Genomic DNA, 23588 nt, shown 5'->3' with positions numbered 1-23588 from the left:
TTTTCACCCAGAAAACTAAGTAATACATCACTAGGACTCACAATATACAACAAGAAACACTACCACGCAAACTGACAGAGACGACGATCAGCCACAGTGCCTACGATCAGCTGTCCTAACTCACTTCTAGTACTACAAAACAATATACATATTTCACTACTAAAACCATGATCCAGGGATCTCAAAATCAACAAATATAAACAACCAATGAACATAATCAAAATGTTTGAATAAAAAAATATGCTGACTGAGTTAAACAATAGTATTGAATAACAAGGCCCGAGCTACACTTGGGCGCCGGTAGTGGCCCCTGCTGACACGTCCCGACCTGTACTCTGGCTCTGGGTACAAAGTGTAAAGCTTAGGTACTAGGTACATATCTTTCATAGTGGCAAAAATATGCTGACTGAGCTAAACAATAGTATTGAATAACAAGGCCCGAGCTACACTTGGGCGCCGGTAGTGGCCTCTGCTGATGCATCCCGACCTATACTCTGGCTCTGGGTACAAAGTGTAAAGCTTAGGTACTAGGTATATGTCTTTAATAGTGGCAAGAGTTTAAAAATTCCTTAATTGACTTTTCTCAACATTGCACTGTAGCCTACTTGGCAGATGTGTATGAAGTCTACAAAGAAATTATGTAATCTATTTCGAGTTCCCAATCAAGTAAGTGCTGTGGTGAAAAAGTATCAGATGTAGGCAATAATGATCGATTAAGGACCTACAGCAAACTTCCTAAATTAGCATCTTAGAAACTTAGTAATCTCCTTCAGACAGTTTTTTCTAGAGCTAGATTTTGTCACTGGGTCAGAAATCCATTTAAGTTCAAAATTGAAAATATTTCTAACCTCACGGAACATGGACAAATGGACTTCAAGTTTATATAGCAATAGAACAATGAAAAATGTCTTTAACACTAGAAATTTTAGTACAGTATTGATTACTATTTTATGATGATCACCAGTATGTAAAAGAGCCACAAAGCTCATACGATACTTATAACATTAGTGACCACTTATACAAGTGAATGAGACTTCTCTGCTTTGTGCATTATAAAAAATAAGCACATAAACTGGCTGGACTGTCAGATTTTTGTGTCAAAATGTCAAGCTACGAACCCAACTTATCAGAAATTAGTAAGTAAAAGAATAAACTAAATGTACCCCATAAGTATGACTATGAGGCAAAACTTGCCAGAATAATTATGCATTACTATTATTCAAAATTTCTATTATTCATTTTTTGTCTGTATTAATTTCTTCAAACATTTGGTTATGTATAGTCGAATAGATATAACTTCCGAATCGGCGGGGCGGGGCATTCTGACATTGGAGTGAGAGGGAGAACTGCCTGGTTGGCTACCTGACCAATAGGAGCGAGGAGCGTATGACGCGGTTGCCATAGCAACAGGCACTGTTGCCACATCGGCAAAGGCATATTGGCAAAAGCGGTAGGCTTATTTTACTGCACGCTGGTACATCTGGAGGGTTTGTTCCTAATTATTGCTTGTTATTTGCTTCAAAGCAAATCACAGACTACCATGAAGAAATGAACCATGACACTTTTTCAAAATGGTTCAGAGAATCACTTCTACCTAACCTTTCTGCTCCATCGGTTATTGCTATGGACAACGCCCCATACCACTCCAAGGTTTTAGATAAGGCCCCAACGCAACCTAACAAAAAAGCGGAAATTCAGGCGTGGCTTCGCGAGCATAACATACAATTTGCAGAAGATTTTACAAAAGCCGAGTTGTTAGAAATATGTGAAATGAATAAACCACCGCGCACCGGTCCCCAAGTATATTATAGATGAGATGGCTAAAGCCCAAGGACATAAAACTGTCAGACTGCCACCTTACCATTGCCATTGCAATGCAATAGAGATGGTTTGGGCACAAGTTAAGGGACACGTTGCTCGGAACAATAAAACATTTAACATGACTGAAGTTAGGAGGTTAACCGAAGAAGGACTTCAACAAGTTACAACTGTAGAATGGACGGATATCGTAAAGCACACAAAAAATCTATTTTAGAAGCGTGGGCACAAGAAGGTCTCATTGAAACAGCAGTAGAGGAAATGATAATTCACGTCAATGGAGATGACAGTGACAGTGAAACTAGTGACCTGGAAGATTTTGCTGACGAATATAGAGTGCAAACTGATTAAGGAACACAGGAAATATACGTCAACAGAATGTATGCTGACGGTGTTTGAAGTATTTTGACAGCCCCCGAAATAAATATATTTGTGTTGTGAATGCAATATTAGGTTTTCAGAGTACCCAAATTATTTGTCCGAAATTATTATGATATCCGAATTATTTAGTAGTTGTAGATTATTATATAGTATAATGGTAACATATTAATATCGCACATATTTGTGTTAAATTAGAGAAATTTCGTTTCTGATTACTAGTATAAACAATCAAAAGACAACACACACTGACACGTTGTTTGTTGGTAAGTATGCTGGCGCGCACCGTCTCATGTTCTCTTCTCAGTGTTCGGTGAGAAAGTGACCGCTCACGGCAGTGCCCGCACCAACGTGGCAACACCGCGGCATCAGTCTCCCCACTGCTCGCTGCCCCTCCACACCCTTCCAATTCGGAAGTTATATCTATTCGACTATAGTAATTAGTTTGTATTTAAATAAATGACACTATTTTCATAACTAGAATAATTTAAATATTGCTTCTATAAGTAAATATCTTAAACATTTCTAAAAGTAATAATTGATTTCAGTTTTTAATTTAGTGTTTAAAATTGTTTGAATATTTTCCCAATACTTTGTTTTTAATCAATCAGGCATTGTATATTAACTACAGTATTAACTGCACTGTCACGAAATTACATCTCCTGTTGTTAAATTAATACTGTTAAAATACAATATAATAATTAATACAGTTACTAAACTTATGTGTTTGTGAAAAAAACATAAATTTTTGAAAACAGGGTTACAAATATGTTGAAAACAATATAACATTTCCAAATTTAAGATGTTAATTTTACAGTTTAGAATATTAAAATGGACGCATATTCACAAAGTTGTTTTCTCAATGTTACATTTAATAAGAAATGTCAACATGTTGAGCATTCATATCTCTGGTATTAGCAGAAATATTGAAAAAGTGCTAAGGTTATGAGTCTTAAAATTACTTATTTTTATCAAGAATAATAATATAATAGGAAAATACAAAGTTGATTGCCATATTGGAAAATGGCGACAGATTTTATAAGTTTGGAATTCGCATTTTTAAAATCTCTAAAAAAAGGAAATGTTCCAATTTAACCCTTTTAGTGCCAGAACATAATAAAAAGGTTTGTCCAAAAAAAATGCCAGATTTCCCTCAAGGTACTGCTGAAAAATGTCAAGTACTAAAATAGACATTAAAATCAAAATGTTTTTACTTGAAATTTTCTCTACAGATAAATTGTTTAGTTAAAAACACATAAAACATGCACATACTGCTAATTTAGTATATAAAAACACACACAAATGGTACTAACCAAAAATGTTTTGAACATTTTTTCCAGTTTCACATGAGAAATAGCACTTAGACAAAAATATTCCACTATAAAACATAATATAAATTGAAAGGGAATATGAAACTAAATACAAATGTAAGTTGTTTTAATTAATAATTTAAAAACTGTAGTTGTGTTGTTTTTTTAGAAAGCTAGATTTTTATTTATTTTTGTTTTACTATAAATTTTAAACTAAACATCTAATTAATTAAATCTTACAAAATTATTATAAATATATTTTTACTTAGTAAGGAAAAGTATAGCATTGTCAATGAAGCTATTTATTATTCTCTAAATAGTGATTTCTAACAAGAGGAAGATTGCTAATGGATGTTTCAGTGAATAAGTTCAGTTTTTTGTATTACAAGTAATTTGTGCCAATTCTATTTTACCATTTATTACAGTTTTTCTGATTATTAAATAAAAATTTACTATTCTTCACTTTAACATCGGTTAAATATGGGGTTTTCATCAAATTCAACATAATTTTTAATTTTGATAAAATTTAATTTATTAAATTTTGATTGCAACAGATCAAAAGCAGTTATTTTTATTTATAAATATTAATCACATTACTGTATTACACCGTTATTTTTCTACATATAAATATAACAAACTTTTTATTACATGTTATGTCAAGCACATCAAATACACTATTAACAAATGAATAACATCTACCTATCTATAAAACACTTATTTTTTTAAGCATATTACATTACAATTTATACAATGACATGCATTAGCACACATTTACATAATGTTAACAATGTTGGATGGTTAATGAGGACTGTAGTAGCATAAACTATTATAAATAGTGGGGTTAAAACTAGCTTAAGTTAAAAGTGAATGAGGTTTAATAAAACATATTATTAATACAACACTTACTAAGAAGCCTTAATTATGCTTTTAGGTTCACCTTTGTATAAAAATCTTACTTAGCAAAAACTTTTTGTTTAAATTATTTGGCTATCAGGTTTCTAGATAGCCTACAATTCTTCTACAAATGGACTGATATTGTAACTATTAAAAAACCCCTCTAATGCAACTAGATTTCTAAGTGTCGTTATGTACTATAGATACAAATTCTCTAGTAAAAACATTTATATCAAATATAATAATTGCATAATAAAAGACATCAATATAGTTGTCATTCACCTTTGAGGACATACATTTAGAGAGTACATTTAAAACATGTAACACATTCTAAAAATAGTCAATAGCTAAAAAAATACAAAAATCGTACACTGTAATCTATACAATTATTTACATAAAATAACAGGAACATGTACAGGGTGATGCAATGGAAGGTTTTACAGCCTGCCACTTGATTTGAAAGTTCACAGTAGCGTCAGAGTCACTGTCAGCACTCACAGACTTGGTGGTGATGACATGAATGCTGCAAAAGTGAGGGAGGTCAAACAGCTAGACGGTGGCCTGCCATTGAGTTCCGAATCCTGCAGCAGTGTCAGAGTCACTGTCAGCACTCACAGACTTGGTGGTGATGACATGAATGCTGCAAAAGTGAGGGAGGTCAAACAGCTAGACGGTGGCCTGCCATTGAGTTCCGAACCCTGCAGCAGTGTCAGAGTCACTGTCAGCACCTCCAGACTTGGTGCTGATGACACTCTCCGGCCTTGGTATAGGCTGAGCAAAGTCCATGGCTCGCTTTGACTTGCGTTTCTTGATTGGTGCGTGTTTTGGTGGTGGCATTTTTCGTGCATCTCCCTGAAAAATCGTGTATATTAATCACTTGTTCATTAAAATTCAACTAAGATGCGAAAATTATCAGATCCTTGGAGTGTCAACAATTACTAGGCAAAGTTATCTATAATAGTGTATTTTTAAACACAAATGGTAGAATATTGATTCTGGATCTGTTTATAAATCATATTTTAAGTATGTGCTCTGTAGTAAAGTTTACACAGCTTAACATCACTTATATTGAAGCAAGAATGTTTTGTAATAGTCCAGTAGCCGAGAGCCAATGTATAAGCACACAGTCTGGTTTTTTAGAAATTGATTTCTCCTATGAAAGAAAGACAACACTAGTTTAGTTGGAGGTTGAAATGGAAGGGTATCAAAAGGGTTAAAAAAACGAAACAATAATTTTTTCATATAATTTATTTTAGCTTCACACACTCTAAATTGATTGTCAGACACATAAATAAAAATGTTAAATCAGCATTAGCTAACCGTTATACAGACAGACTATTTGGCTGAAATCTGTAACTTTCAGTTTCGTTATTTAATTGTCTTATGGTGATGCAGTTACTGCTTAGTCGGTTTTGAGTGTCTCAAGCTAAGAAATATAAATTACCTGAGCAAAACATAATTATTGATATTCTTAACCCTTTCATATCACCACCAAAACTAGCACAGTTGACAGTTAATTTATTTATAAGGAGAAATTCCCATATCGGTTTCATGAAAAATTATGTTGTAAGAGTATACAAAACAATCATAGTTCTCGGCTTCTAGACTACAAAAACTATGTAAAACACATTTTATAATACCAAATATCTTACAGAATGATAATAGTAGGGAAAAAGTGATTTAGGTTTCTGTTACAAAATTACAGAATATACTTATAATAAACTGGAGCAATGCTATTACCTTAGAGTCATCCATCCATAGTCAACAATATAATCAAAGTAAATACTATTAGTAAACAAAATTATTAGCTACTGGCACTACAGCTCCCATGGCAATTAAGTTATATACACAACAGTATTACATCACACTACTTTGTAAATGTAACAAAAGTAAGGGTTAGTAAGTAAAAATTGTAATATTCAATAAACTATGAGGGTCGTTCTATAAGTAAGTTGAAAAATATATACGTGACGCTGTGTAGTTACGTTCATTGTGCTTCTAGTAGTTTTATTGTAACAGTCACTACGCCATTGTAAGTGCTTTCCACAAGAGCTGAAAATGGCAATCAATAATCCCCCCCTGCTGGCTTTGAAGTACATAGTCATGAGATTTATTCTGGCAAAGAATATGCAACACAGAGATTTAATGTGAATTGTGTTCTGTGTATAGAGAAGACATCATAAAATATTGTGTTTTATTTGAAATATTTGTTTTTTTTACGATGGAAGGATTGTGAAGGAAACAGGATTTTTCCAGGCATTTTCCATCGTTCAGTGATACAAAAAATCAATAACGTTCAATATACAGTAAATAATTGTTACTGATTTTCTGTATCACTGAACAATGGCAAATGTCCAGTAAAATCCTGTTTCCTTCTTAAAAAATTCTGCCAATTATTTTGTGAAGTATGAACTAATGTTCAATGAAAATGTTCAAAGTGACCAATCAATCATCAGTGGTTATCAATGACTTTATTGAACTAACTAATCATAAGGTTACGAAAATCAAAGGTTACGTATCCCAAATCTGCCTGTTGGGTACTCAAATTCTTGACTGATGAACTTAAAACAAGGAGAACGGGATCACTTCTACAATTCCTTATCCGGTACCATAAAGACGGTTACGAATTTCTTAGCCATTTAGTCACTGGTAATGAAACATGGGTTTCAATGTCGAGCAAAAAAGATAATAAATTGGATGGTACTACACTTTGTTACCACGAAGACCCAGCTGCAAAACTATGTTGAAAAATAGTTCCAATTTAGAAGTTTGGTTTCAGTTGTATATAATACAGAATCTTAAAAAGTTACATATACTTTTTAATTTACTCGTATTAAAGCAATTTACCTTCCGATTGACCCTTATACTAGTTAAAATCTAAAAACTACCAACAGAAAGTTTAGTATGTAGAGTTAAACAATTCACACTTTTAAGAAAAAAGAAATGTTGCTTTATTTGTAGGAAGTAACATGCAATGGTAATATAGTTCTTCTACGGTTTACGTAATTATTGAATTTGAAGTATATGAGTTGAGTGACACAGGACTGGACTACCAGAAAGATGTGTTCTAATACACTTTTGTGTGTTAAAACCTGTGGAAATTAAGTTGACCAATCTCATTTCAAGCTAAATAATTAAGCAAGGGTGTACTTAAACAAAAAAATAAGATATTGTACACTGGAATAGAAGAAATAATGGGAAGATGTGATTGTGTACTTTCTAATACAGCAACTTTTATTAACATTATAGAGAGGTACGGGAGGTTGTACATCAATAAATAAATCTTAACCTTCAGAGCTGATAATAGTCATAACACTCTGTTGTGTGCTGACATAATGTGTGGGATGAATATCGCTGATTGACTTTACACACTTGCATAGCGTTTAAAAATATAATCCTACAACTTCCTCTACAACAACGCAAAATTCCCAAACAATTTTCTTAATAGAAATATTTCTCTTCAACTTGATGAAGTTCAAATCTTGGCTCCACCAAGTTAGGGTGATTAATTAATGATGAAGGTTGATTACAAAAATTATGCTGCCTTGAACTCACTGGTAAAAAATCCACCTAAAACAACTCAAAACTAATTAGCCTTAAGCTTAAACATTATATAATAAAATAAAAACTGGTTCACACGAAAAGTTAGGCATGTGCACTTCATTACTGGCTTTAATCATTGGAAACAAAAAGTTGTTAAGAACTTAATGATTTTTGTAATTTATTGTACAATACATTAATATTAATAGTTACCTTAATTTCTTGGAAATTAATATACCGGGTATCTTAAGCCTTTCAGTGCCAAACTTTTTTTGGAATGTTAGTTAGTCAATAATGCCAAAGGTATTTTTGCAGGTGTTATACAAAAGTACCATGCTAGTGTTAGCAATATGCATGTGGATATTATAAAAATATCATAACTTGTTTTTTATTGGGGAATTTTTATAATTTTGATTTTGTTTTGTACAAAAAATGTTTATATTAACACTAAGAATGCTAAAAAACTTCTTATACTACCAGAAACACAAATGATAACCACAATAAAATCTAAAACGTGTTTTTTCTTTTATGATTTTTAGGTTTGACATTCTAAAAAAAAATCCTCACACTCAATAAAAGTCAATCACATTAAGAGAATACTTTAATTTATTAAACATATCCACTATTTTTTATAAAATTATCACCTAAAATAAAAATACTCTAGCATTTTTTTAATGCTTCTCATTTTTTATGAGGAATTAAAATGCATATCTTTATTAGCATATGTCCATCTCCTTAACGATTTTTCTACTTTTTTATGAGTTATAGCCATAATAATAATGATATAACATGGCACTGTAACTGGACATACAACCACATGATAGAGACTTTTATAAGCCTTACAACAATGTACTGTAAGATATACAATGAACTCAAGTGAAATCATTATGACTAGACAAATGTGAACACATGTTCTCTTGCAGCAGAGTGTCCTAATTAATTCAGCTCAGTAGTGTACAAAGGAGAGGGTGAATCTTGACACTTATCTCTCCAGAAAGTTACAAAAATTCTACTTAACTAATTTGGCATATCCAACAATTAATAAAATACCAAACATTCAATTTTACATCAGTGTCTAAAACTAGGCTAGGTTCCAACAAAAAAGAATCCACTGTTCCTGATTCTGCTTAACACAGGGTCCCTTTCCTTCCATAAGAAACTATTAAAATCTTGAATCTATATAGCAAGTAACCTATATTTAGTTTTGGTTTGGATTAAAGATGGTTTCATGTTAAAGTTCTGCAATTGCTACCATTTGTTACTATTTTAAACAACAGTATCTGTCCATCCAACTATGACAAACGACCAATCATGCAACAGTCTAACACTTACTATCATATTATACTCACTAAGATGAGGTTTATCCTCTCTTCTGCAAAATGGAAGAAAAATATTTGCATAAATGTCATGTTTCATAGTATATGCAACTAAAAAAAGTTTTTGTTTACCACTAAAACATCCAATATTTGTAAGTAAGTATTACAGATTTAAGACAAACACTATTTTCTTTTTTTTATGAGTGAGCTGTAAGTCTGGGAAGATAATATTTTATATTATATATATATATATATATATATATATATATATATATAATATATATATATATATATATATATATATAGGTATTAAATTGTATTATGCGTATAAAACTACAGAATCTGCTATTTAGACTTATATATTGTTTTTTCAACTTTTTATTTTAGAAGATCCAATTGGACTATTATACCAATGATCTTTGATATTCTATGAAATCTGTAATATATAATTTATTACAAATCCTTGAACTTTCAATGATGTGACATGTTTAAAAGAACTGTGCCAGTGCAGAACATAATTACTAACAATCTCAAATTTAATCAAGAACATTTTACCACACAACTTAGATAATTTAACAGACTTTACAAATATAACTAATACTATTTCACACAACTCCTCACTTATTTCCAATATTGTTTTAGAAGATCCAAATGCTTACAAATTTTCAGGATTAAATACAATAAATGATATAACTGCAGTGTTTTAACTTGTAACAAAGGTGAGAAGAGTAAGTGTGTACCTGAGGAAGGTTGTCAGCAGATCCCCAGGTTTTGTGCAGCTTGTCAGCATTGCCGACTCCGAGAAAGTTGCTGAAGGCCTCAGTTGTCCTCTTCACTCTTACATTCAGGGAGCCAATCCTCAAGAAACCAGAGTCCTTTTCTGCAACCAGACATTATTTGATCAATTGTAGTGACATTCAAACTAAATCCATTTTGAGAGTTAAATATGATGAAACAATACAAATACGATAAAGCTTGGAATATTTGATACACCAAATTCATAAAGTCAAGGAATGCATTAATCTTTATTAGCTCTTTGAGTTCCAGCATGGTTTTGTAAAAGGAAGATCCATAGCAACCTCAAATGCTGAACTGGTAGAATTTGTAAGTGATTAGGAAAATAAATCTTGTAACTTTATGTCAAACACATTTACGAGGTTTTAAAACATAACAATTTCTCAAGGGAAGATTCCCAAACCTTATTTTTGGAGGGTATACTTCCTAAATTACACTGTATCAGCCCCTCAAATTAATTTTCTATATACGCCACTGTTCAGTAGTAGCCCAGGGTTTAGTCTTGTGCGCTGATAGAATTGAAAGTTTGGCTGGTAAAATAGCCAAACTGAAGCAATAACTTTAATGAAGCTACTCCGAATTTCTAGATCATGCATCATATGTGTTAGCTACAATATCTCAATGAATTAGATATAGATAATAATTTCAACACCACTTGGCTGTAATTCTCACGATGATGGTTTTGTCTTAAATACAGACAAACATTGGATTAAAACTATTTAAATACATTTTTAACTTATAAATTAAAACTCCACACATTACTGGAGAGCCAGAAGGAATAAAAGTGTTAATTCAACTAATGAAAACTTTATTGCAACAACTATTTAATCCCCAAACCTGTTGATGCCTCATGGTAATCTTACAAACTCTGGAATCTCTAAAACCAAGTACCTCACTAGAACCAATTGTTTAGAATAATTGCCGCTGTATTGTACTCATGAAATATATTAGTAACAAATGTAAATCTTGGAATCAATAAGTACGTTCTAGTGATCGATAAATGAAGATGATAGGTTAATCTCTAAACAACACACGAGTCTTAGCAATAAAGTATACAGGATTTCCCACGAGTAACCCGACAAACTTCTCAGGTGCTTTCCTCTTATCAAAATAATAAAAAAAGTTCAAATAAACATATGTCTGGAAACGCTTTGTTAGCAAACTACAGCTAGCGAAAGATTTCATCCGATTTACTAGGAAGGGACGGAAATAAAGCAAAACTGATGTTTTTATAGCATAAAGATAGTTGTTAAATATATTGGATTTTATGTAAAATGAACTGAAAATTGGGATAAACTATGTTCCAGATCAGCAAGACTACCCATTTCTGAAATATCAGACAATATACACAAAATTCTGTCTCGAAAAACATGCTTTCTTCAGATTTGAAGTACATAAATTTCATTAAATGGGTAATAAATACGCACACTTTATAACCAAAATTTATAAATAATCTAATTATGACAACCTTTGTAATGAAAACCATAAACACAATCATAATACAAGTTATAAAAATAATTTTCAATATCCCAGACATCATCTGAACGTGGTGGAAAAGACACTACCCTTCATGGGCTAGTGGTGTCTTTTATTATTAACTTTTCAATAAATTACCTTTAAGGTTTAAGGAATTAATGTATTCAGGTGCATTATGATATAACATTAAGGAGTTGTTACTTAAAAATAACATATTATAATGTAAGTGAGTTTTTAACTGAAGTTTTTTAAAATTTTAAGCAGTGTATTACTGTTTGTTAATGTTGATTTTTATATTTTCAAGTAGGTCTATAAGTTGAAACAATTGCTTTCCTATGATAAGTCAATTAATCCCCTGTTTTATTGTATGTTTTATTGCTGTTTTGCGTGTTTTATTGTATTGTATGTTTCGTTGTTTGGATTTACTCATCTAAGACACAAGAGTAGTGTAGCTTATATTTGACAATGTCATCTGTTTTATAGCTGTGCCATAACGTTATGAAACGTTTGTGACAATGAACATTTATTTATTTTAAAGGTATAGATTATCCAAATAATTATGGGCTTTTTTGTGTATATGTACAAAATTTAAGCAATGCTAGTACTATAATTAATAAGAAAAGAAAACTATTTACTGTTGACTTTTAAAATTTTATTAAATTGATTACAACTTGTTTTTGGCATTATGCCATTCTCTTCAAACAAATACAAGAAATTAAAAATATTGAACCCACAAACAGGCAATTCAACTGTAAAAGCAAAAACAGGGTGTAAAAAAGTCTTGCACGGGCTTGATTATTACTGAATGATTACAGGTAAAGCAATAAAGTGGACCATTCCTCTGACATGATAAAAAAGTGGTAGCTACTTCAAAAAGTAGATTTATATTATAGGTGCAGTATTTATGTACCAAGTTCTATTGCTTTACCTGTAATTATTCGGGTATTATAAAGCAGGTGCGGGACATTTCTTACACTCTCTATAAATATTTTCTGATTTTTTCACTAAAAATAAAAAGGGAGGATGCGTCCGACAAAGAATGATTTTGTAATAAATATAAACTTCTAAAATGGCCAAAAGTTTTCAAATTTAATCTAGTTTCAGACTATATGTTAGTGTTTATATGTTTTAATTATATGATTATCAATCTTTAATTTTCCTCTCGAGATGTTGTTGACGCTTAAAAAGAAAAATTATTCATCAGCTTTCTATCTAACAAACTTTGCAACACTAAAAGAGTCAAATTTACAGAATTCAATGAACTAACTGGAGTTTCCCTGCAAAGTAAGCATAGGTGTTTATTTTGTGCATTTGTCTGTTTTTTATCATTAAATGTAGTTATGGTATGAAAACTATGTACATAAAAAAATCATGGATACCTTTCAAGGTAACTACTGTATATTATAACAAACACAAGGATATTTCATGTTCTTGTATACCAATACAATGATGATGGACTATACCAAAAGTATACCTGTTGATTGAATTTAGTTCCTAAAATGGATTATTTTGTTTATAACTTGAGTTTACATAATGAACAAAACACAAAAATTCCACAAACAATATTCAATAGCACTGCCATTAATATTGAGACAATCAAAACTCATTGAGAAACATGCAAATCACACAATAGTCCAGTCATTTAAGGTTTTATCTGCGGAGAAATTCCTAGTGAGCTGAATTTTGGTATATACCTTCATTATGGCAATTAATGAAGATGTGAAAAATTGATAATGATATCGTGCCAGCTAAAAAAGTAATAATGGTCAAAAGGTCACAAAAATAAATTTTTTGCGAATATCTCGCGACCTATAGCTTGGAGGCAAAAAAGGCCATTATAATAATTATTCCTCATACGATTATCTACAAAAAATCACTCTTGCATTTTTCTGTAAAGTCAACCGTTTTCGAGCTAGAGCGCTTAAAAAGGGACTACATTATGATGATGCACTCGTTTCCACATCACCTTTGAGGTAGAATGCAAGGCACTTTTTTTACATGGTTTCCCCCGTAGGATAATCCATGATCTGTAATAAAAGCCTTTTGTATATAATTTTCTTTTATATTCATTCGTCGTCGATATCCTCAATTTCAACTTCATAAAAAGTTGCTGACAAAACATCGAATGGAGTTATTGCTGTATTTAAATCAACATCTTCATCATTTTCTTTGGACTCTGCGTTTGAGCATGACTCACCAAGAAAATGTCCACAAGCTTTAGAACACCTCAATCCAATTTTTTTACATCCACATTTGCCACCAAAACCTTTTGTACAATTACATAAAGATTGTGTTTAGTAGATCATGGGGTGCTGGTAGCAGTAAAGTTGTTATTGGCTGTAATATATTATTTTTCAACTCCCAACCCCACTGTTCTGGATCAATTTCTTTTCCTAGCCAGGTTTGTATTTGACAATAGACTTAATAAGTATGCTGTTGAGCTGCTGAAGAAGTGGGTGGTAATAATTGAAATTTCACAGCTATGCTTTGTCTTGTTAGCTAAGCATAGCTGCAGTATCTGTAATTGTCAATTGAATTTTCTGATTTTGGAGCACCGTACATTGCTAGTAGAAAGTGTATTCCAGCATTGACAAGGGCATCTTGAGTGCAATTTTCTTGTAGGTAAATCGGATCTTTTTTCTTTCGATTTCTTCACTTGCTTTTTTTCTCCACTAATCAAACATAATATTTTGAAATGAAAAGAATTAATTCTTTTTTTGTGTGAAGATGTTGATGTACTCGGCTCTTCTTGGCATCGTTTGAAGGCCACAATACTCAAATTGTTCGTATAATTTTTATGACAATTAGGCCTACTGTGAACATTTACAAATGTCACAGTATTACAATATTCAATGTTACCATCACTTCTAGCGACACTAGCATTTTTTTATGTTTATAGACCACAAGAGCACAAAACTATGAAAATAATGTCTTTAACACTCAAGAAATATTTTTCAACTGAGATAATCACAGTCCGACAGGCAGTAGCAGGTATAAAGGGACAGGTCTCAGAACAATATAGAACGGAACATCTGCCAGTGGAGGTAATTTGTATTATATATATAGTAGATTTTACCAAGCTCCAAAACCTCTATAATATAAGTATATTTGTCACAAAACACCCAAGTAGAAGTTATAAGTTTTTAGAAAACTTAAATTCATTGATAAAAAGCAATAAAGTTGACGCCTTATATATATATACGGTATACAGGGTGGAGCGAGGTAATTTGCTTTTTTGCACTGCAGGCTGTGGCGGCACTGTTGGTCGAAGAGACGGGAGAGTGGGCGTGGCTTATAGTGGCTGACGGGAGATTTGTATTCCTCCGCGTTCCAGTTGCCATCATGCAGTGGACACGAGAGGAGAGGTCGTTTTGTGTTGAAGCGTATTTTTCAAATGCCCACTCGATCATTACAGTGCAGCGTGCTTTTCGTTTACGATTCGCTGTTCCCCCACGCAGACGTGTTCCTGGTCGGCAATCAATTGTAAATTGGGTAACTGCATTCAGAACAGCAGGGAATGTGTCATGTGTACTAAGGGGACCTCAGAGAAGGATTACAACACCAGAAAACATAGAGAGTTAGAGCAGCAGTACTGCAATCTCCAAAACGCTCTGCTTGGAAGCAATCACTTGCTCTTGGCATTTCAAGACGTTCTCTCCACCGGATTCTTCATGATGAACTGAGATTTCACCCGTATAAAATGTGCGTGGTCCATCAATTGTCAGCACGGGACTATTTGACACGGCGTACTTCTTTGTGAAGGCATGCTTGCAACTATACCTCGTGACGCAATTGTGTTCTTTTCTGATGAGGCACATTTTCACCTCAGTGGGTGTGTTAACAAGCAAAACATGCGCTACTAGAGTGAAACAAACCCCAGAGAAGTCCACCAGAGACCTCTGCATTCGGACCGCGTCACTGTGTGGTGCGCCATATCACGAGTAGACATCATTGGCCCTTACTTTTTTCAGGATAACCGTCGTGCCATAACTGTGAACTCCGAACGGTACTTGACTATGATACAGGATTCTTTTCAGCCGGCTCTTGAGGCAATGCAATTAGAGGATACATGGTTCCAACAGGATGGTGCCACTGCACACACAGCGAGGGTTACCATGAATTGTTTGAGGCAAATGTTTCCTGGACGGCTTATCTCTTTGAGGGGTGATGTGAACTGGCCGGCACGCTCACCAGACTTAGCCCCATGCGATTTTTTCCTTTGGGGTTACCTGAAGTCGAAGGTATACATCAACCGTCCCAACACCTTGGAAGACCTAAAGAACAATATTGAGGCTGAAATTGGCAGAATACCAGTCGACATGCTTGTTAGAGTTAATGAAAACTTCAGAAAACGTATGCAGCAGTGTGTGGATGCTGAAGGTCGACATATGCCAGATACATTATTTAAAACCATGTAATTTAAAAATTCCCTTACTGTTCAATATAATTAAAATAAAAAATAATTTTTTCTAAGGTTCATAATTTTTTTATTTCATTTCCAAATCAGCAAATTACCGCGCTCCACCCTGTATAATACCCTATGTAAGTGCATTCTAATCGCTTTCTCAGCAATCTAGTCCGAAAACGGTTGACTTTACAGAAAAATGCAAGAGACATGTTTTGTAGATAGTCATATGAGGAATAATTTTTATAATGGCCTTTATTGGCCTCTGAGCCGTAGGTCGCGAGATACTCGCAAAAAACTGATTTTCGTAACCTTTTGACCCTTATAAATATTTTAGCCGGCACGATATCAATGTTGATTTTTCACATCTTCATGAAAACGCCATAATGAAGGTGTATACCAAAATTCAGCTCACTAGGAATTTTTTCGCAGATTGAGGTTTAAAAAGCCTAAAATGACTGGACTACAAGTCATGGAACCATAGACCTTCATGGAACTGCAAACCATGCTTCCACAATAGTTCCTTTGACCCTTCACATATACTGTGCTATTCTTGCTGAACCTTAACTGATCACTCACATTAAACTTCTCACAAGAAACAAATACAGAGCTAACTAAAACAAATTTATTAGCAGTATGAAAGCAACAATAAACAAATAACCCCGGATATTTCAATTGTTAAAAATATTACCATGACAACAAAGAAATAAAAATAAATGGTGCAACTAGCATCAATCTATGATATAACCATATGCTGCTTGTGCTGTAGCCAAAAGTGTAAAGGTAAGATGGCCTTTAATTAACCTAATTAAAAAAAAAAAAACAAAAATTAAAACTAATTAAAATACATAAAAATAGATTCCATGAACACATAAAATCATACATGAAGAGTTGTATGTTACAGTCTGAAATAGAGACAAAAAGCTTGGTTCAATACTTAAAAGCATTATTATTATGTTTGTGAATTTCAGATCCTAAAACGGATGATACTATTTCTTCTTCTGATGAACTGCAGAAAAAAATGTACATGAATAACTAGTGAAAATGTTGTATGATATTTGACATGAAGGTATTGCAAAATGTTTTCTTTAAATACATTCAATGACCATATTAACAATTTACCTAAAAGTAATATCAGTTAAGTTAATTATGAGGTAGGTAATCAATAAGTACATGAAAAAAGACATGATCGTTAAAACTTTATACCTTGTTCAAGAATAATTGTTCATACATTTTTTCAAGATGTACCTTTTGTCATCAAAGAACCTTTTAATATTGTTACAAATTATTTTTTTAAAGTAACACAAAAGACATACATTGTCTATTTAACAAGGTTCAGATGTATTTATTTCTCTTTTTGAAAAGTACATCAACTTGTTTAAGAATGTGGAACATATAGATGCCTGACTTTGTAAAACACATACAGGGTGTAAAAAAGCCACTCATGGGCTTGATAGTTCCTGAACGATTACAGATAAAGCAATAACACTTGGTACATCATTACTGCACCTATAAATATACTTTTTGAAGTAACTGCTATTTTTTTGGTCATGTTAGGGGATCGCCCGCAAGGAATCAGAAGAAAATCTTAAACTAGAGCATAGGTCGAGTAGTATATAAAATTAAAGATCTCTATTAGTAAAGTATAATGTCACAAACCTGACCTGATAGGTTCACTCTTTAAAAAATTACGCTAGTTTAAAGTTTGAAACATTTACAATGTAGGTCCTGTTCTAGGTGGTTTAATATTCTTGTCTTGACTCAAGTGGCGAAAGTTACTTATTAAATGAATACGGGACTTAAGAAATTCTTTTTATGGTAGTTATTGACTTTTCACATAAAATATTGTTACTTTAAAATAATGTACATCTTCGGCTATGCTTATGTTAAAATTTTTAGCCGACCTCCTTGTAGACCATCCTCCACTGGATGGTAGTTACTTTAAAAAGTACATTTATAGGTGCAGTAATGATGTACCGTACCCAGTTTTATTGCTTTACATGTAATCATTCAGGAATAATTATAAGGCCAATGCGGGACTTTGTTTACACCCTATACATGGCAACGAGAATGCAAAAAGTGTGAATCATAATGTACTGTATAAAAAATAAATAATATTAGTCAAATTGTGTATAGTTAAAAGTGTTCTTTAGTAAAAACATATTTCTTCAAAAAAGATGATAAAGATGTCCGAATAGGCACTTATCTATCCAATTCTGAGCACAATATCAGAATACTGTATCTGTTACTTCTGAATAGGACTCAGTGTTTGTGCATATTGTACAGCTTTCACATCTACTTTTGTAGTCCAATTGTAAATTCAAATAACCAGGCTGTAACTTGTACTTGGGGAGAAGAAGAGGTAGAGGAGTATACTTTTGTCAAATATGAGAATATTTACTCTGAAAAAGAATTTTCAGACTGGCAAAAGTTGCATTTGATGACAAAGAAGAAGACAATTGCTACACAGCATCTCATTGAGATTGTTCCTGGACATACTCTTGATGTGATAAAGAATATCTGATGTATTGCTCATTATCATTGAGGCAACCACCCAGGAGCTGGCTACAGATGTCTCTTCTCATTTGTTGTCTTGATGGCTTTTGGAGTCCTCCTTACATGTTGCTCCCCCCAGATGGTTCAGAGATTTCATCTCCAACAAAATCATCTGGTAGATCTCCAATTACAATTATTTTATTCTATTGTTTGTCGGTTGTTTATGATAGGAGAAGCTGGCCATGATTGAAATAATGACTTTGGTCATGGTTTAATAATAAATTATATTGAAGAAACCTATGAAAACATATACTCAAAATAATAACATAATGGTTGAAGCACTTGCATAATTTTCATAATTAGAACTGGACCATTAGATTTCAAAGTATTCAAGTGGCCAAGATGACTCAGGAAAATGCTGATTGAGAATAAGTCATAGAAACTGATGCATAACTCATTGTATTAGTTGGAGGTAGCGGTCGAGATTTCTCTAGCTCAGTTAAGGTTGGAACACATATTTGCACCGCGCCCGACACGTGAGTCGGCAGAGTGTTGGTGCGAGCCCTCGGCTCAGTTACTGTGAAGCCACAAATGTCCGTATGCTGTCCGAGCACTAAAATCTCACTGTTAGTACTACAGCATATTTCTCTTGGATTTTAAAGTGACAGATACTAACAAAAATAAACAAAAGTAGGTTATAAAGTGGTGACTTAGTTATTTTGTAAGTCTTTTTATAATACCTAGTAAAACATAGTAAATATTTGTCAAATATATACTAGAGTATAATGTTTTTTTGTACTCTTAAACCTTGTGGCTACAAATAAAATAAATATGAAATGCCATAGAAGCATTTTAAATCTAATCCCTACAAAATATAGGAAAAAATTTTGACAAATAATTTCAATACATCCAAAATAAATATAGATTTGCTTAAAATAAGTTATTGTTATTTTTTACATTATTTTAATTTAGTTGCTCTAAAATCAGTAAGTATACAACATATTTTATAATTCGTTATTAGTAAAACATTTTTAAATGCCACCTAATGTGTTTTGTAGTAATTTTAGCGCATTAAGAAAACATTACTAGTTAGTTTAAAAGCCCGTCAAAATTCAAACCTAAACTAATGGTGACGGTGTGGCTTTGACAGCCCGGTATCGATGCGGACATGTATGGACTTGCACGTTGAATACCGTACTACAATTCTTTCACCAAATGACGCCTGACACTCAGGCAATTCACGTGTTGGGCACGGTGCGGGTATGTATGTCCCGACCTTTACTGTGTGATAGATCCAATAGCCACAAGGTGAGAGAACATAAGTTACAATCTGTCTCAGTCAGAAGTTGTATGGGAACATTCCTCATATTGATCTACATGTAAGTTGTCATAAGTAATTTATTAACGCAATAGAACGTACAAGGTTTCTGTGCTTGTCAACAAAATTTTATTAATTCAAATCCTAAACTTAAAAAAATATGACCAAGTACGTTCTCACTTTGATTTTAAAATAGTTGAGAGTGTTGATTGAGTTTATTGTATTGAAAAATAATTTAAAACTTGGGTCAGTAATAATATATTGAATGTCGTGCATGTACAGCCTCAGTCTCTCTGAAATGATAGCATGCCTTTGCCTAGTCTTTTAGGTGTTGTCTAATAAAGCATAAGCATGTGTTAGAGATGGCATAAAATTATTGGAGATGGTGAATAGGCAATGAATGAAATGTGACTCTAACACCTATAGCAATCCTTTAATTCAACCTCATTCTTGGCTCTAAAGGCTTCCCCGAGTTCTTTTAGTTAATAGAATAACTTTCACAACTAAATATTAGAATTAAAACCTGTTCATTCAGACTCAACTTGACCCATCAGTATCACATCAGTCATTTCCATCTTGACTCAGCACCTGCAGGAAGTAATTAATACTTGCCATTTTTGTTTTGATGACGGCTTTACTGTGCTTTGCTTTGGGAAAAGATGGATTTATTCATAAATTGCCTGCTTTTAGAGTATAGTGTTGACTTAAAACTCACTTCAAGATTCAGATGTGACCAAAGAGGATAGATGAACACTCTCATGTAACTTTGTTAGTGTAAAACATTGTTTTTTTTTCTGAAAAAGATATAAATGTAAATAACAAGTTACATTGAATTTTGCATACTTTGATAGCTGCTATATTAAATTTAGTAGATTTCTTACTGAGAATAAATTTCACAACATATCAAAATTGGCATTAAATATTTATTCTTTGTTTTGCCCCAATCAAATATATAATAAAACAATTTCTAAATTTCAAAGGTATAAAAATATTGGTATCAAATTCTACACTTGCACCCATCTACAGATACAATGCAGTTTTAGTATTTAATTCCTTTATTCAAATTTTTGTGAACCAATTTTATTACAACATGGCTGTACTAACCGGATTGTTTTTTCCTTGCTTTGATTTCTGAAACAAAAAACAAACATTAAAATTAAATTGATTGTTATATCATATCAAACTATAAAATAAATTAAACTAAATTTGAATTTTAAACTACATCAATATTATTTTGGGAACAAATCAAATTCTAAAAAAAAAAACAATGGATATCCGCACCTTTCCATTATTACTGAATTGTGTAAAATCTATTGCTGTAAGTCACACAATAAAATTTTAAATTTCATATTTACGTGTAGATAGAAATTATTGGAAAACTAAATTAGTACATTTTAATTAAAATGATTCAAAATATTACTATTGCGATTATGTAGTATTAATAACATTTTAGCAGTGTATGTGGGATTGGGCATGGATAATAATAGTTTTATTTTGCTTACTTCTATTACAACGTATTGGTTGTTCTATATTATTTATAGTGGCCATGTCAAAATATTTATTCATAATTTATAGCCCATATCACCTATTACTACAGAATGTTAGTAACTGAATATTTGAATTAGGCACTCTAATTTATTTTTATGCTAACATTCATAGCAATTTTAATATTTATTAACATTTGCTAAACTATGTTATGATTATTTGGTTATACCAAATTAAATTTTCTTTTCATCCAATTTATACTACTTGTTATTTAACCAACTGTGCTTTTTTAGTAAGACTTAAAAAATACTATATTAAAATACTAATATTTCAAGCAGTAAGTGTTCTATTGCTAATTACAACCACGACCTAAAGGTGTATCAGTTACATGAAAGCATCTGTTACTCTAGTGATGTTTAGTAACCCAAATTAACAACTGACTTGTGAAGCAACTTTTAGTTTTACTCCATAAGAACAATGTTAAACTTCAAACACCTTTACAATCTTACTTTTGGTTATAGCATTTTCAGAGATATTCCATTTCTTAAATATGAATAATACACATACAAATACTTTGAGTTTTTCTTGTAAAGCATATATCTTTTTTTAAATGTTTAATAGACTAATTAGGAAAATGTTGAGGTTTTATTTGTAAATAACCAATAAAATAACAATATTGAAGAATACTAAAAGACATTTCAATGTGTTTTTTTAATATGAATCATGTCCATAATTCTATGATAAAAAGAAAGAGCATAACAGTGTTATAGGTTTAATGCTGTTCTTATGTGGCTAAAACCAAGAAGACCATAGATACAGTTGATTTTTAACTATATACTGTAACAATAGGGTATCTAGTTAAAATATGGTTAAAGGAATTAAAATTCTGTCTTTAAAGTATGCTTATGAGTTTGGATTTACATACCAATGAAATATGTTTTATGTACAAGACAATAATCATGAAAATTTGTTCTGTTCATGAAAAACATTTAACAAATTCAATATATGTAGGTGTCATCTGGATCTATAACTTTTGTAAGACCTTCAAATGTTTCTTTATTTTAAAATATAGACAATTTTGTTTCAATAATTCTTCCCAAAGAAAGGGCATTTTGCAAAATGGTAATTGTTTTGAATATCTGGAGTTGTTTTAGAACTTTTGGATTCAACAATTTAAATAATACACATAGAAAATAAGAACAATGTTCAGATAAACTGACAACCTGATTTTTAATATGGTTATAATTGAGAAATAAGTGAGATATTTCAGCACTTCCAGTTACTAAACTGTATCAATATAATTATTAATATAAACAATTTCAAAGCATATACTCAATCAAGTGTTCTGAAACATATAATAATCCAAATATTTTTGTACACTATTTATATATTAACGTCCTCTGCAGGCCTCTATATCAAAACAAAAGAGATTGAAATAAAACTATTCAATTCATACAGTTATAGAGCACAACTGAACTAACACTTGATAAAAGGGACCTGTATGTAAGTTGTAATTTTTTATTAAGTGTAGTGTTGTGCCTTTTGAGAAGGGGAGAGTTTGTTTCCAGTTATTTATAAACATGGAATCCAAAAACTATTCAAAATATTAGTATATGTTCAATCATTTGCATTATGAATATGAAGAGCATCTAAACCACTGATGGACATTTTGTTGAAAATCCAAGTTTGGTTATGAAAAATGCTTTAGATTTCTTGAGTACCAAGTATTAATGTAATTAATACATATTAATCATAGTAATTTTAGAACTAGTTAGAAAAATATTAATTATATGAGTTAGAATGATACGCTTACATAATAACCAACATTGGAACAGAACTAAAACAGAAAATTTTATTTAAATAGGTTTTTTAGTGTAAAAACTGTTTAAAACTACTTTGGAGATATATGAGTACTAAAGAGTTTTAATCAAGTACATACTGTTCTAAAGATTAGTTTAAGACAAATCTACAGAATCAACAAATCTACAAATTTACAACAAAAAACAAATCTACAAAGCTACAAATCTACAGAAGAATTAAATCCTTACCTGAACACATTAGAATATCCATTCGTGAATGAAACCACTTTACTTTGCATTCCTCTGTGTCATCATATCTTTACGTATACCATCACACATTATGTACAGCTTTAAATGAAAAATATTCAAATATGTTGCTAAAATAAAGGATATGTTAAAATATAAATATCAATATGGTGTACTGTAAATAAAGCCAACTTCAAATCCTTCAAACCCCAACCGTAAGAAAGCTACAGGCATGCAGAAGAAATACATGAGATAAATACAACAGAAAATGCAATTAAACTATGGGATTTATAGCTTCATATTTGCTGGACA

At 31.9% G+C, this 23588-nt stretch overlaps 1 protein-coding gene across 10 annotated transcripts in view; it reads right to left on the bottom strand.

Moving 5' to 3' along the window:
- Nucleotides 1–4061: 4061 nt before the first annotated feature.
- LOC124365795 (ankyrin repeat domain-containing protein SOWAHC) overlaps nucleotides 4062–23588 on the bottom strand; it is a 244344-nt gene continuing 224817 nt past the window's right edge. For 6 of the 10 annotated variants that reach the window (XM_046821836.1, XM_046821827.1, XM_046821818.1 and 3 more), the window contains 3 exons: nucleotides 20851–20877; nucleotides 9997–10136; nucleotides 4062–5252 (listed from right to left, as the gene is read on the bottom strand). In XM_046821836.1, coding sequence (XP_046677792.1) covers nucleotides 5067–5252; nucleotides 9997–10136; nucleotides 20851–20877 — 353 coding nt within the window. In that variant the 3' untranslated portion in view covers nucleotides 4062–5066. Of the gene's footprint in view, nucleotides 5253–9289; nucleotides 9313–9996; nucleotides 10137–20850; nucleotides 20878–23588 lie in introns of all 10 variants that reach the window. The other 4 variants (XM_046821871.1, XR_006922750.1, XR_006922749.1 and 1 more) reach the window with 4 other exon arrangements.

The sequence above is a fragment of the Homalodisca vitripennis genome, chromosome 1 (genome assembly GCF_021130785.1).
Source record: "Homalodisca vitripennis isolate AUS2020 chromosome 1, UT_GWSS_2.1, whole genome shotgun sequence".
NCBI lineage: Eukaryota > Metazoa > Arthropoda > Insecta > Hemiptera > Cicadellidae > Homalodisca > Homalodisca vitripennis.
Note: the sequence above shows the minus strand (reverse complement) of the source record. Positions and strands in the feature narration are given on the sequence as shown.